This window comes from Haemaphysalis longicornis, unplaced genomic scaffold (genome assembly GCF_048455015.1).
Source record: "Haemaphysalis longicornis isolate Haplotype H1 unplaced genomic scaffold, Haemaphysalis longicornis Haplotype H1 scaffold_8, whole genome shotgun sequence".
Classification (NCBI taxonomy): Eukaryota; Metazoa; Arthropoda; class Arachnida; order Ixodida; family Ixodidae; genus Haemaphysalis; species Haemaphysalis longicornis.
In genome coordinates this window covers 124,596,062-124,609,380 of record NW_027526445.1, presented here as the reverse complement: position 1 = coordinate 124,609,380, position 13,319 = coordinate 124,596,062, and the positions used below count along the sequence as shown (strand labels likewise).

The 13,319-nt window shown below is 42.0% G+C and overlaps 1 protein-coding gene across 1 annotated transcript; it reads right to left on the bottom strand.

Annotated features, from left to right (window-relative positions):
- Nucleotides 1-8,508: 8,508 nt before the first annotated feature.
- Nucleotides 8,509-13,029, bottom strand: LOC144149058 (cystatin-1-like). The gene is made up of 3 exons (XM_077680602.1): nt 12,717-13,029; nt 9,570-9,674; nt 8,509-8,763 (listed from the first exon to the last, which is right to left on the bottom strand). The coding sequence occupies exons 1-3, from the start codon at nt 12,921-12,923 to the stop codon at nt 8,683-8,685; spliced, it is 393 nt and encodes a 130-aa protein (XP_077536728.1). The 5' UTR covers nt 12,924-13,029; the 3' UTR covers nt 8,509-8,682.
- Between the last annotated feature and the right edge of the window lie 290 nt (nt 13,030-13,319).

Here is a 13,319-nt window from a genome sequence, read left to right as displayed (position 1 = left end):
AAGATTGCAATACCGAAATTTTTAACCTAGCGGAATTCGCACTGAAATCTTCAACAAGACATGGTATACCTAATGCGGATCGTGATTTTGTTGTGCAACCAAATTATACCGCAACCAGGGCAGCTACAAAATAAAGTGGCCCTTCATAGTCCCTTCGCGATTTTAATTCACATTACATCAAAAGTGGCAAATATCATGAGAAAGGCAATATTGTCTGCTGGAAATGGTGATACTGTGTACAAACTGTGCAGTGCACATTCTGCAGGTTGGTTTTCTAATCCCTCGTTTAGGGCTAAGAAACTTACCGGATGTGGATTGTGGAGAAACCACTGCCAACGGTGTGGTATGGGGCTGCGGTATTTTTTTCTTTGGAGGAGGGAAAAGGGTGCAGCCTATTTGGTAGTTATCATTAGCGTCTTCACTACGCTCTCATGGGCCTCTAGACACTTTCAAGGAAAATTCAGCAGTAAGTACGCAGGCATTATAGAATACTGAAAACAATATAATATTTGGTAGGTTCTGGGTTTATAATTCCTAGTTAAATTAAAAATATACTTTTTGAACCAACTTGCCCCTAATTTGTTACAGACTTCCAGTGTAAATTTAGTTGCTAATAATATTGTTCAAATAAAAGTAGCTTAAGAATATGTTTACGCAATGTTATCTTTTAAATGTTTAAAACATTTTTTCAACGTGTTTGTTTCCCAGTACTCTGTGTTTTATATTTTGTTCCTTATATTAGTCAATCCCATTACCGCACACTACACGGTGCAAATACGCCCATCTTAATAGTAGTAGCGTAACTTTGGCTGATGCGAAAGTCTTAAATCTTGCAATCAGTAATCATTTCTTGCAATGTAATGGCCGTAATGGAAGGTACTCGAAGTGAAGCTCGAAGGTGCTGGTAGGCACGCTGAACAGTAACGGCAGATGTTGACGCGGTGGCTATCCAGACTACTAAAGGGATGATGGACAGGAATTTTCCGAATGTATCATGGCAGCATCAATTTGGTAGCGTAATAACAAAAACATAGCAGTGGCATTGAACGTATCGAGAAAATTACAAAAAACGCCTTTTTCAAAGGAGTGGCCGACAATTTGTCGTATTCCATATAAGCTACTTTAAGGAGGCTTCTTGTTTTTCAGCCTAATTGCATATATCAAAATGTGTGCATCTTATTCGCCCTGTTATGAGTTCAGAGGCAGCAGTGCCGACCCCCGCGCGGAAAACACTTGCACTTTTTTTTAATTTCGACACGGTCAAAACCGCGATAATTTTGCTGTGCTTCTATCACCCACATGAATGGCTTGTCGCGCCACGTGATGTCGACGTCTCATGACGTCTTCTATCAGTAATTCTTAAAACCACGATGTATTTAGCTCTGTGCTCCTGCGAAAACACTATCTTTCATCTTCATATCAACACCCCTTCATTATTAAAAAAATGCACGATCAATGTGTTTTTAAGCAATTTTCATTCAAATTTAACGCCATTATGCTAAAGGAGACTTGATTGACTTACAGTAGAATCTTGATAAACGGAAATCGGATAAACGTAATTGCCGCTTGAACAGAACAGTTGCCTGGAATTCGGTTGGTTTTGTATTCCGATAACGTAAAAAAACTCTCGGTAATCGGAGCTAAAATTTTCGCATCACCGTGTAAGCGGAACCAGAAATGAAACATCTTGGGAAATCCACTGGCATCAGAATCAGCTTTTTACGGTTCCGGCTGTGTCGTTCTTGTTTTTTTTTCTTCCTCCACGCTTTTTTAGCCTTGTTGGCCTCGTAAGCCTCGTCTCGTAAGTGGTTAGCCGTGTTAGCGCAACGAATGCAATATCGCAGTTCTTGTTCCAGTCGTTCGGTCTCGCTAGGCTTTGGCTAGGCTCTCGCAGAATAACATAGCTAGGAAATGAGGGGCTCGTTTAGGAAATACAGAAAGATAGGTCGGCGGTCTACAACGCCAAAGGAGGCATAGGGGTGTTGTTAGGCTCTTTTTTTACTATGGTTAATGAAGTTAACATTTTTAAATGTAAGGGAGAAAGAAAGAAAGGAAAGCACGCGCCCAGAGTGGGGACCGAACCCACGCCTTTCGTTTAGATCTCGAATGCCTTACCAATTCGGCAATCTGGGCGAGTGTGTTCTCCTTCACTTTCTGGGGTATTTATATTCACTAGAACTGTATCTAACGCTTGAGGGCGGTAGCCAGCGCCACTCTGACTAGACGGGGAGAAGGGGACCTTCTTTTTCAACCCCCGGGGCATGACTCGAATGTCTACAGCCTGTCATGAGAGGGTAACTGACGGAAAGCCCTCTTATGCTACCTTGGCATCAAGGCTGCCAGAACCGAGACCCTCGCTAGGCTTTCGCAGAATAACATAGTTAGGAAATGACCTAGGAAATAAGAGGGGAAATTTGGAAATATATATATATATATATATATTTTGAGAGGCGGCATTTCGCAGGCATACCTTGATTCGGTCGCCGAGCCCAAACCTTCGTACGAAGTCGAGGCGAGGGGGATGATGATGATCCTTTACAGATTATGATGGCGTTGGTACACGGATTCGACTATCTGGGAAACACACCCCTTGGTGTACACAACAATGTTACAATGTTGATGTTGCGTTTGGGCCTAATGTCCGGCAATAACGTATCGATGCTCATATATATATATATATATATATATATATATATATATATATATATATATATATATATATATTATGATATATATATATATATATATATATGATATGATATGATATGATATATATATATATATATATATATATATATATATATATATATATATATATATATAGTATATATATATATATATATATATATATACATACATATATATATATATATATATATATATATATATATATATATATATATATATATATATATATATATATATAAGTAAAGAGTCGGATACACAGCAAGAATAATAACAAACAAGGTTTACTTACGTAGCGGCAATGGGACTTGCCTTCATCAGAGTAAAGTTACATGATTTTGCTGACAGCAAAATCATGTAACACAAATGACTACCACACAGCGCGCCGCCAGCACAGCTTCAAACTATTATGTTAATATAAAGGGAACTTTAACTGTGATTCCGCCAACGTCGTATACCTGCTGGAATGCACCCTCTGTGGCAAACAATACATCGGCCAGACTGAAACACCCTTTCGTTTAAGGTACAACAATCACCGCTCTCATGCAAAAACCTGCCCTCCTTTGCCTCTATCAAAGCATGTTAACACTCCTGGTCATTCTTTTGAACAACTAAAAGCCACAATTCGGGAATCTAGTTTTAAAACGCATCACAATCGCGAGGTTCGTGAGTCCTACCTTATCTATAAGTTTAAATCAGGGTCGTTTGGCATAAATGAAAGTTATGGGAAATTAACATGTGTTTCCTCCGATTAAAATTTCGGCTGCTTTTCTCAGGCTAGTGTTGTGCCTCTTCATTTCTTTCCCTCAAGCATATTCTCCCATGGGTTGGCGAGCTCCCGTAGTTGGGTATAGTTTCGTGCTAGCACGACGTTTTTTTAGCACAATGGCTTCACTGAACCAAAATTGACGAACAAGTCTGGACATTGTGTTCTGGGTAGAAGGCTGCAGAACCATTGTTAGCTTTGATATTCTCACCTTGTAATTAATTTGTGAACGCGAGCGTGTGTGATTGCTTTCGTGTCCTCTTTCTTTTTTGTATTGTTGTTTTCTAATATTTGTTGCTGACCGCCTCGGCATTCCCTGAACTGGCACCATGCGCCGACCAGATGAATACCACCTGCTGCCGAGTCATACGCGTGCACCTGCCTGTTTTCTTTCTTGTCATGATTTGTTCGACCTTGTCTTTTTTTTACCAATGTACACTCATATCTTCTTTGAAACTTCTTTGTTCCGCGTGACTAATCTTTTTGCCCATGTCAAACACGTGCATGGGCATATCTTGTTTTGGCCCATCTTTCACCTCCGTTGCCACGGGGGAGGGAAAATTACCTTGTTAATTTTTTCCCCCGCTCTTTGTATACCAATGTACACTCATGTCCTGTCGAAACTGCCTGTCCTACTACTTTTGGGCGCGACCCTTGCCTCCCACCAACAGAAGCCACGTGTTTCTTGTTTCAATGACCATACCCGGATTCTTAGAACGGGTGTGTATGGGCAGATGTGCGTCCTTTATGTGCAGTTGCCTATTTTCTTTGGAACTTCTTCGTTCCGCGTGACTAATCTTTTTGCCCATGTCAAACACGTGCGTCGGCATATCTTGTTTTGACCCCTCTTTCACCCCCGTTGCCATGGGGGAGGGGAAACTTACCCTGTTATTTATTTTATTTTTTTATTTTTATTTTTTTTCTCTGTGATTGGTTCTTCTCTCTCCTTTTTTTCCCATGTTCCTACCCCGTGACAGTGTGTTCTTATTATCCTTTTTATAATTTATTTTCCCGCTCTCTCTTCATTCTTTTGCCACCCACCAACAATGATCCATTTGTACAAACTCTCCCTCCTGTTACCTTGCCCTCGCCCTTGCTACATTTTCTGTATATATATATAACCCTGAAACGAACCTATTTTGTACTCTGAAGAAAGGGAGTCCTCTCCCTGAAACGTCAGTAAACTTATTTCTATTTTCTACGTCTTCTCCTTTGTCTGTGTCTCTACTAACCTTATTGTTTTCGTGCTCTGTGTGAGTGTTTATCTTTTCAGGCTATATATATATATATATATATATATATATATATATATATATATATATACAGGCGGAACTCCGATAATACAACTTTCAAGGACCACGGGAAAGCGTCGTATGTCCGGTGTGTCGTACGACCGGCAAGCTGGCCAATACTGGCCCAGTAGATGGTCTGGTCTCACGCGACATGTTGGCTGAGAACTTGTTAAACTACTATATTTAGCGCGTTCTAACGTGATTTGCAAACCTTTAGCTGAAATGCCAAGTGAAAAAAAGCACCGCCTCTTGTGTGCCCCCTCTTTATGGCGTCCAGCTAGCCCGCTAGTCAAGCGCCGCGCGCTACGCGATATAAGGCCTACGTGGGTCGAGCGAAAGGAGAGGGGGAAAGTCGCGTATGAAAATGCCGAGGCGAAGCGAATTGGTACGATAGTACAAAGCGGAGATGAACAAAAAACGGCATTGTGGTACGTGGTAGATACACCCTTTGAACGGCGCCGTGCTTCGCTTTTGTGTCATATGCTCAGCATTAGCTGTTTTCGTTTCCCAAAAGACCCAGCAACGCAAAAAAGATAATTCAACCATCGCGTGTAAACCGTTTTGCGGCGAATAATATAGCGCGATCTTGCTACACTGACTTGGTGCGGCGGCAGCGAGTGACGCAAAAGAGAATGCCAACGGGTAAGTGTCTGCATATATCGCCTCCTGTTTTTTCCTCCACCGTTGCGGCGGACGTGCGTGAATTGAGGCACTCACGCAATGAAAAGAGTGCAGTAACAACGCGGCTTTGAAAAACACTTATAAGCAGAGAGCAGCAATATAGGGAGAATGAGCCTTGTGAAAGGAAGAAAACATGGATAGAGAGGGAGGGTCATGCAGCTGTTCGGTCATCAGCATAGAGTGTCGTCATATGTGTTTTTGCGTTCGTCGTCGGCTCAACGGGAGCTCCAAATTCAAGGTGTACCTGCCAGCTCAACTTCAACCCCTCGCGGTTGGCGCTTTGGAATACTGCTGCCGCGTGGGGAGTCAGGGGTTAACTCGATGATTGTGGGGTTTAACGCGCCGACGCAACGCAGGCGATGAGGCGCGCCGTAGTGGAGGGCTCCGGATTAATTTTGACCACCTGGGGATCTTTAACGTGCGCCGAAATCTCGTACACACGGGCGTTTTTGCTTTTCGCCTCCATCAGAAAAGCGGCCGCCGCGGCCGGGAATCGAACCCGCGACCTCGTGCTCAGCAGCGCAACGCCTTAGCCACTGAGCCACCGCGGCGGGTAGTCAGGGGTTAACTCCCTGTCGTGAATACCCGCCTGCTAGATTGCGTTGGTTAAGGAAGGGCTGGAGCCCGTGTGCGGACCTTTGCACATTGAGCTGCGTCAAACGGGGGTTAAGAATAAAGAACGTCAAGATGAGTCGGCGGAGCGGTGTAAAATATGGAAAAAGCGCCGGTTTATCCTCCCCAGGGTCCGTCGTATGCAGCAGACTCTGTGAACCCGAGTGTCATATATTCGGGGTTTTTGAAGCATTGTTTCTAAGGGGAGTTTGCCGGGACCCCAGTCATTCGTCGTAAGAAGCGGGTCGTCGTAAGTCCGGGGGGACGTATTAGCGTGGTGCAACGGTACGTATATATATATACATATATATATATATATATATATATATATATATATATATATATATATATATATATATAGTAAGTAAATGAGGGGCTCGTTGAGGAAATACAGAAACATAGGTCGGCAGTCTACAACGCCAAAGGAGGCATAGGGGTGTGGTTAGGCTTTATTTTTTACTATGGTTAATGAAGTTAAGATTCTTTTTTAAATATAAGGAAGAAAGAAAAACACGCGCCCAGAGTGGGGACCGAACCCCGGTCCCCACTCTGGGCGCGTGTTTTTCTTTCTTCCTTATATTTAAAAAAGAATCTTAACTTCATTAACCATAGTAAAAAATAAAGCCTAACCACACCCCTATGCCTCCTTTGGCGTTGTAGACTGCCGACCTATGTTTCTGTATATATATATATATATATATATATATATATATATATATATATATATATATATATATATATTGTCATGAATTGTTGTCTTTAGTTCCTAGAGAACACACACAAAGTAACAGTACTTTCTTCAGAGACTTTATGAGTCATGTCTTCTTCAGGAATGGAAGTTATGGGATAAAATCGTATGGACTCAGGGTGGGCTCGGCGACCCGAAATGCAAGCCACGTGGGAAAAGCACACAAACGACCACGCACACCATGTAGAGCTTATCCTGCGAAAGATTGCGAAAAAGGCCCCCAAAAATAGTTAAAAAAAAAGAAACGGAACGGGGGAAGGGCGAGGAGGGACACAATTATACAGAAACTCCTGCATGAACGCGAGTGGTGCGAATGGTAGGAAAAAGTGAGTGTGCATGCGCGCCGCCACTAAAAAGGATTGACTACCGACCGTCTGAAGTGGCCAGGTGAAGATTGCAGGCGGTGCCCCTTACGATACTGGTAGCCCAGTCTGCTTCCGCTACTTTGGGTGTATCTACAAAAGCTAATGGGGGATCCCATTTGACGCATCCCCATACCCTCGCCGTCGTATCCGTCTGTACACGGCGTCGCGCCGTGTGTCGCAAGCTAAAGCGCGGCGTGGAAACTGTTAGCACTCGGCCTTGCGGCCCGCACACGGGGACCCCTGGGCTTACTCCGCGCATATATGGTGGATCGCGGAAAAATAAAAAGAAGAATAGAGAGACGGGACAGTCGCTGTGTGCCTGGCTTCCGGGGCAAATAACCATATAAAAAAGGAAGAAAGAAAAAAAGAAAATAGAAGCAAAGCAAAACTTAGGCGAAAAGAGAGCAAGGACGCACGCCCCCAGTGTGCACTAGCATTGGGGATCACAATGTGAATAAAAGACACCCGAGGTAGAAGCCACAACAGCCACCAAAAAAAGTGCTTCATACACGTTCTATTAAAATTGGAAGCTTCAACAATCGATTTCACACTTCCCATTTCGCACGTTTATATCCACAAATTGAGAATTTTCTCTAAAACTCTCCTGGAATTTCACTGCTTCACAGCGACTTTTACAATGCTAAGCGACTTCTCATGTGCTGTCTGTGCAGACGACGGGTAATTTTCATTTTATTGAAGTTCACCAGGTATCACGTTCGTTCTTTCAAATATGGCAGTAAAAATAGCATTTCTTTAGGTAACGCCATGCGTTTTCATATATCGGAACAGTGTTTTGCAGGTTTCGTGGGAATCCCTGGTCGATTGGCTACACACAAAGGAGGGATACAGTGGGAAGAAAAGCTCAGAGGTTTTCGGTTGGTCGTGCAGCCAGTGTAACAACCAACTCCCCGTAGGTGAAGGCGACAAACCTTGCTTGGGGCACGTGGCAGTGCCCTTTCAAAGAACGCGTCCAATCCAGCTTTCGGTGCTCTTCAAGCACAGTATTTGAGCGGAGGTGCAATGTGCTATTGCCTACACTTGTGCTTTGCAACCTTCTTCCGGCAATATGCGGCTGGGGAAAAAGTAATGATGCTCAAGTATACTTTATAGCTACACTAGTTTTTTCTAGTAAAAATGCCAAAAATATGCTGCTGCAAACAAGTGATGCAAACAAAAACATGTTGCCAGAGAAGTTCCTGCTATCTTTTGATTTCCAATGGTAATTTTTGTTACAAAGTAACCAATAAGGATATATCCTGCGTGTCCCTTCGTCATCATTCAGCGTATGAGAAAAAGAACACTAAACAATTTCTGCACAGCACCACCTAGGGGATGGCGATGTGGCTAAGACCACACAAATTTGTTGTACACAGATTTTTATTGCAGAGTGTTCTCCTGGAGGGATAGTCAAACAGAAGTGTAAGGTCACATAGTTCAAAACTCCTTCAGTTGACCCGAATTTCAATGTAATCTTTATTTGAACGGTTTACCACGCAGTTGTAGAAGCTCGAAGACCTCGTTCGTGAAGCGCTATCACGGGCACCGGAATGAGGTGAGTTCCCGGTAGTTTTCCCACGGCCTTTCATAGACGGTAGCAATGCATGTGGCGGCAGGCTGTAGGAACAGAAAAACACATGAGTACAACATGAAATCGCAAAATCTGCATCATGGTAAATGTTTAACATATGATCACTGTATAAATACTACCTTAGAAAACAGGAAACGTGCTGGACTAATTTTCTTGGAAAAATGAGGCTTTTCCTTTTATGCAAATTTTATACGACTACCAGTCATACCGCGAACCATTTGTTCTCGGTATTTTGAGCGCTTTGTTGCCTTCTCGATTTTCTTATCTGCCATATATTCTTTGATTAATTTCTCCCCTTTTACGAAACGGGAACCTTTAGCCAATTTGAAAGCTCTGATATGCTCGTTTTTTGTACAAGCAGTTTGCTATAGCGATGGCTGTAATTGAACCAATGAATGTTTTTGGAGACCTATCGAGAAAACATGCACGAAAGTAATGATATTAGAAACATTTGCTTGATAGGTAATTTAAAATCGAGTCTTTGAGTAACATTCTCAAATAAGCGTTGACTTACTTAAGATCTATTTCACAGAGAATTTACCAGCTACAAAAAAGTGGGCCGATCCGTGTATTGTGACTGAATTCGAAAATGCAAGAACCATACGCAGCTTGCTAGACAGGTGAAGATATCTGGCTGAAAATTTAACAAGAACGAAAAACCAAACATGTCCCCATTACGCCTTGTGTTAATACGCAGTAAGCCTACTCAAGCTAAACAATTGAGCAAACCAAAAACACCCCACACCAAAAAAGCTTCGCCGCCAACGGGTTTGCTTAAATTTTACAATTCTCACTAGTGCCATCATGAAATTCTGTAAAAGATGCAACGTACCGTGTTTGTTGTCGGTTTGCAGTTTTCGATGGAGTACTTTTCACTGATAGGACAGTTGGTCGGTGCAGTTTCGAATATCAATCTGTAGTTGACTCCCGCGACCACCTAGGCGGGTTGTAGGAGTAAAAAAGTACGGGTAATTCTGTCGATTACGCTGCAATATAAAGCAAAGCAGGATCCCTTTGTCTCATGCATGAGGGACATTTTTTCATCTTATGAACAATATAAACGGCTTTTTGCAACGCGATCAAATTCAGGTACCTCGAAACAGCTCTCCACCACAAAAAACTAGGACGCTCAATTCACGCCTAATGTTCCTAAGGGATTCCGAAATGTGTTCGTTAACAACGACACCCTATTCATTCTGCACACTTCTAGCAAACGTCCCTTTTGAATCCCATATTACACATAAGAAAAAATCTGTAAACTGCGGAATAAATGATAACAAAAAATGGCAGTTTATCGCCTTCCAGCATTTCTTTTGATTAAAATTGGTTTGCGCTCATGATCACGTTCACGTCCTGAGCTCCCTTTTTTGGCACATAGTTGAATCTACCTGAATTTAGAACTAATCTAAATAGCTGAAACAAATATTTTCAAAAAAAAATTCTGCCATCCCTATATACAATTCTGAGAGGTGACAATACTTAATACGACGTATTTTCCTACTTTGTGCAATGCGAAACGATTATAAATTAATTAATTAGGTGGTTTTAATTTATTCACTATGATCCTTTTTCACTATGATCCTTTTTAATTTATTCAATATGATTCACTATGATCCTTATGATTTCTTCGGCGTAGTTTTGTTACTCTCCAATAACTTTCCTACGACTAATTTTTCCTTCTCAAGCATAATTGTGCTGCAGAATACATCATCGAAGGAACGTTCGTAGTTAAGATCGAAATAAACCTTTCATTCTGTCTAGCCAGAACGGGCAATGAAAACGCTACTGTCGGCACAGTGAAAGCAAGGTGCAGGAGCTTACCATTTTGTCCACCTATATTTTACATAGTTTGAGTCTGCGGTTGAGGGCAAGTAGTTTCTTCCATAAGCCGTAATTTAAATGGAAGACTTGTGCTAACACTTAACAAGTAAGTGATGGGTGTAAATTCGCTAAAATGGAATACAAGATAAAAATATGTAACGCGGTGGTGAAAACATTTAGGTTCAGCGCCGTTATAATGCATTGTGGCCTCACAGTGATCATAAATAAATTTAACCTAAACAGATATACAATCTTGAATAAACAAACTTTCCTGATTTTTTCCATTAATGTTGTATCAAACGAGGATTGAACCTTTTCCGTCGTATGTAGAGCCAATTTTGAGCGGAGATAACAATGGATAAAGTGGTGCCGTGGCGATTTGGCGTCATTGGTAATGAGCGGGTGAATAGTTCCCACATTTTTTTAGCTCCGCAGAGTTGGCTTTCTGTGCGTGATTATCACTTTAAGTTCCTACGTGTAAGGTGTGTAAAATACGAAGAAAACCTGGTAACTCTCATGGCAACACCTGGCAGCCGGGTAACACCTACAAACGGGTAACACCTCCTTGTATTCATAATGCAAGGAGTATCCTATTTTATAATGCGAAAGCTTACATCTGTGTTGTTTTTTAGACAAGCGTTCTGGCATAATGTTGCGTGCCTGAGAGTCACTGGCGAATAGAAGCCTTTCATTTTCGGGATGAATGACCAGAGCTAATCATATGACGGAAGGTGGGACACAAGTCAGGCAGTTCGTTAGCTGATACGGACTGACAAAACTTCACAAGATTCCCCTCACGAATAGTAAAGGCGCTTTTATTCACCTGCAGCGTTTCATCTTATTCCCTCCGGTTGTAGCACCTGGCCTCTTTCATATTAAAAACATCAACACTAATTAGGACGGCTTGTAAACTTACCAAATACTAGAGAGGCCTCGCTGAGTGAGATGAAAGGCTCACTTGCGTTACATGGATTCCATAGTGAAAGCAAAAATTGTTGCCGCAAGCCCCGCGTCTTTAAATGCAACCCGTTCCGGGTTTTGATAAAATAGCCTCAACGAATAAACAGGCTATTTTCACAGTTGTTATACCAATGCATTTATAATGCAGGCTACGTTTACCTGAATCATTTTGATTAAATTGAAATCTTTAAATAATTTGGTAATTCTGTACTCTCATCGTGACAGACGCATGGTGGAGCTAAAACCGCAGACAGCGTTCCTCCGCTGTGTGTGGTGGTTTTTCTACGTAAGGACTAAACGTGAAGGGACATATTGTTATAAATCATCATCATCATCACCACCACCACCAGCCTATCTACGCCCACTGCAGGGCAAGGGCCTCTACCGTTATTCTTCTATTACCCCGGTCCTAATCTAACTGTGACCAATTTATCTCTGCAAACTTCTTGATCACATCTGCCCATCTAACGTCCTGCCGCCCCCTGCCCCCTTGTTATAAATAAGAGCCGTAATTCTTCAAGGCCCTTTAAAAGATACGCAGACAGTAGGGTTGGGCTGTATGCTTTATTTATTATTATTAACTGGCCACATACACATTTGGAATTCTCGGTATAGTTTTACTGTTACACTGTAATTGGAAGTTAGTATTTGAACTTCGCAACTTGAACTTGGAATAGCTTTTAGCTTTTCTTGCTCATTGAGTGGGCAGATAGCATTACGTCGAAACAGTGGAATCTAGAAATAATTCTGGAGTTACCGTAATTCGCAAGGTATTTAATGTATAGTACTGAAATTTTGCAGCAAATTAGTGCGTAAAACGTTCCAAATGAAAACATGTTTGAACGTGTGAAACAAGTGAGCCGAAAAACATTGCTGCCTAGTTTTTTATTACATATCGTTAAAAGGGCCCTTGTTTGTCTCATATTTCGTTAAAAAGTGACACACAGCAAAGAGATAAAATTATTATAATTGGTCACAAAGGCAATATATCTATCTCTATGTCTCTATGCACGATTGTTTCCAATATGGCTGTTAATTTATTTCTCTGTACCCTTCGTAAGCCCGACTGCCTTTACGATTCATTTAGACGACGTGAATTTGCTCGAGATGCAGTGATGACAATGATATAAAACATCCCTTGAATTTGGAAATCCTCAACATTGTATGCCTGACATTCAAAGCACCGCCGACGTCTCACCTGCGTCTCTACTTTGACGAGCTTCAGAACGGTGTGGTAAGCATCCAAACCATTTTTCTGCTGTGAAATGGCAAAGTGGGCGAGCTCGAGGTACTTGGGGTTGCTCGAGGGATCGTGTTGAGTCCAGCCTCCAACAAGTCGTTTCGGATTCGAGCAAAGAGCTAAACCGACCAGCCCGAAGAAGGCGATAATTGTGGCTTGCTTCATTTTTCCGCTGGTACGGACTTCTTTTGAAATTTTACTCTCGAAGGCTACCAGAAGTACACTTCTCGCTTGGATTGCTTCTGAACTGTAAGCTATATATAGCCGCTTGTCCTGCATAGAATCCGAGCTGGCGTTCGCCCATGCGTCACAGTCGGGCCTAGATAACATTGTTTTTGGGTTGCAGGTCTAGCGCGTGACAAACGTCTACATTACCGATACGCAGATTTCATTGTACGAACGTTGTTATTGACACGCAATATCGATAGCCTGTTTTGATCAAATGATTGGATATTGTTCGTGCTGAAACACATATTCCGTACAAGGGTTGAGTAGATAATAATACCTTTTACATTTAATCATAGGCACGTGCAAAAAGCGTAGCTCTTTTTCCCACAATTT

Excerpts from the sequence above, each read along its gene's own strand:
- LOC144149058 (XM_077680602.1), bottom strand. The coding sequence starts at position 12,923 with ATGAAGCAAGCCACAATTATCGCCTTCTTCGGGCTGGTCGGTTTAGCT. Across the intron at positions 9,675-12,716 it reads TCGTCAAAGTAGAGACGCAG|GTGGTCGCGGGAGTCAACTA; the intron begins GTGAGACGTCGG and ends CAACCCGCCTAG. Across the intron at positions 8,764-9,569 it reads GCAAACCGACAACAAACACG|CCTGCCGCCACATGCATTGC; the intron begins GTACGTTGCATC and ends CTGTTCCTACAG.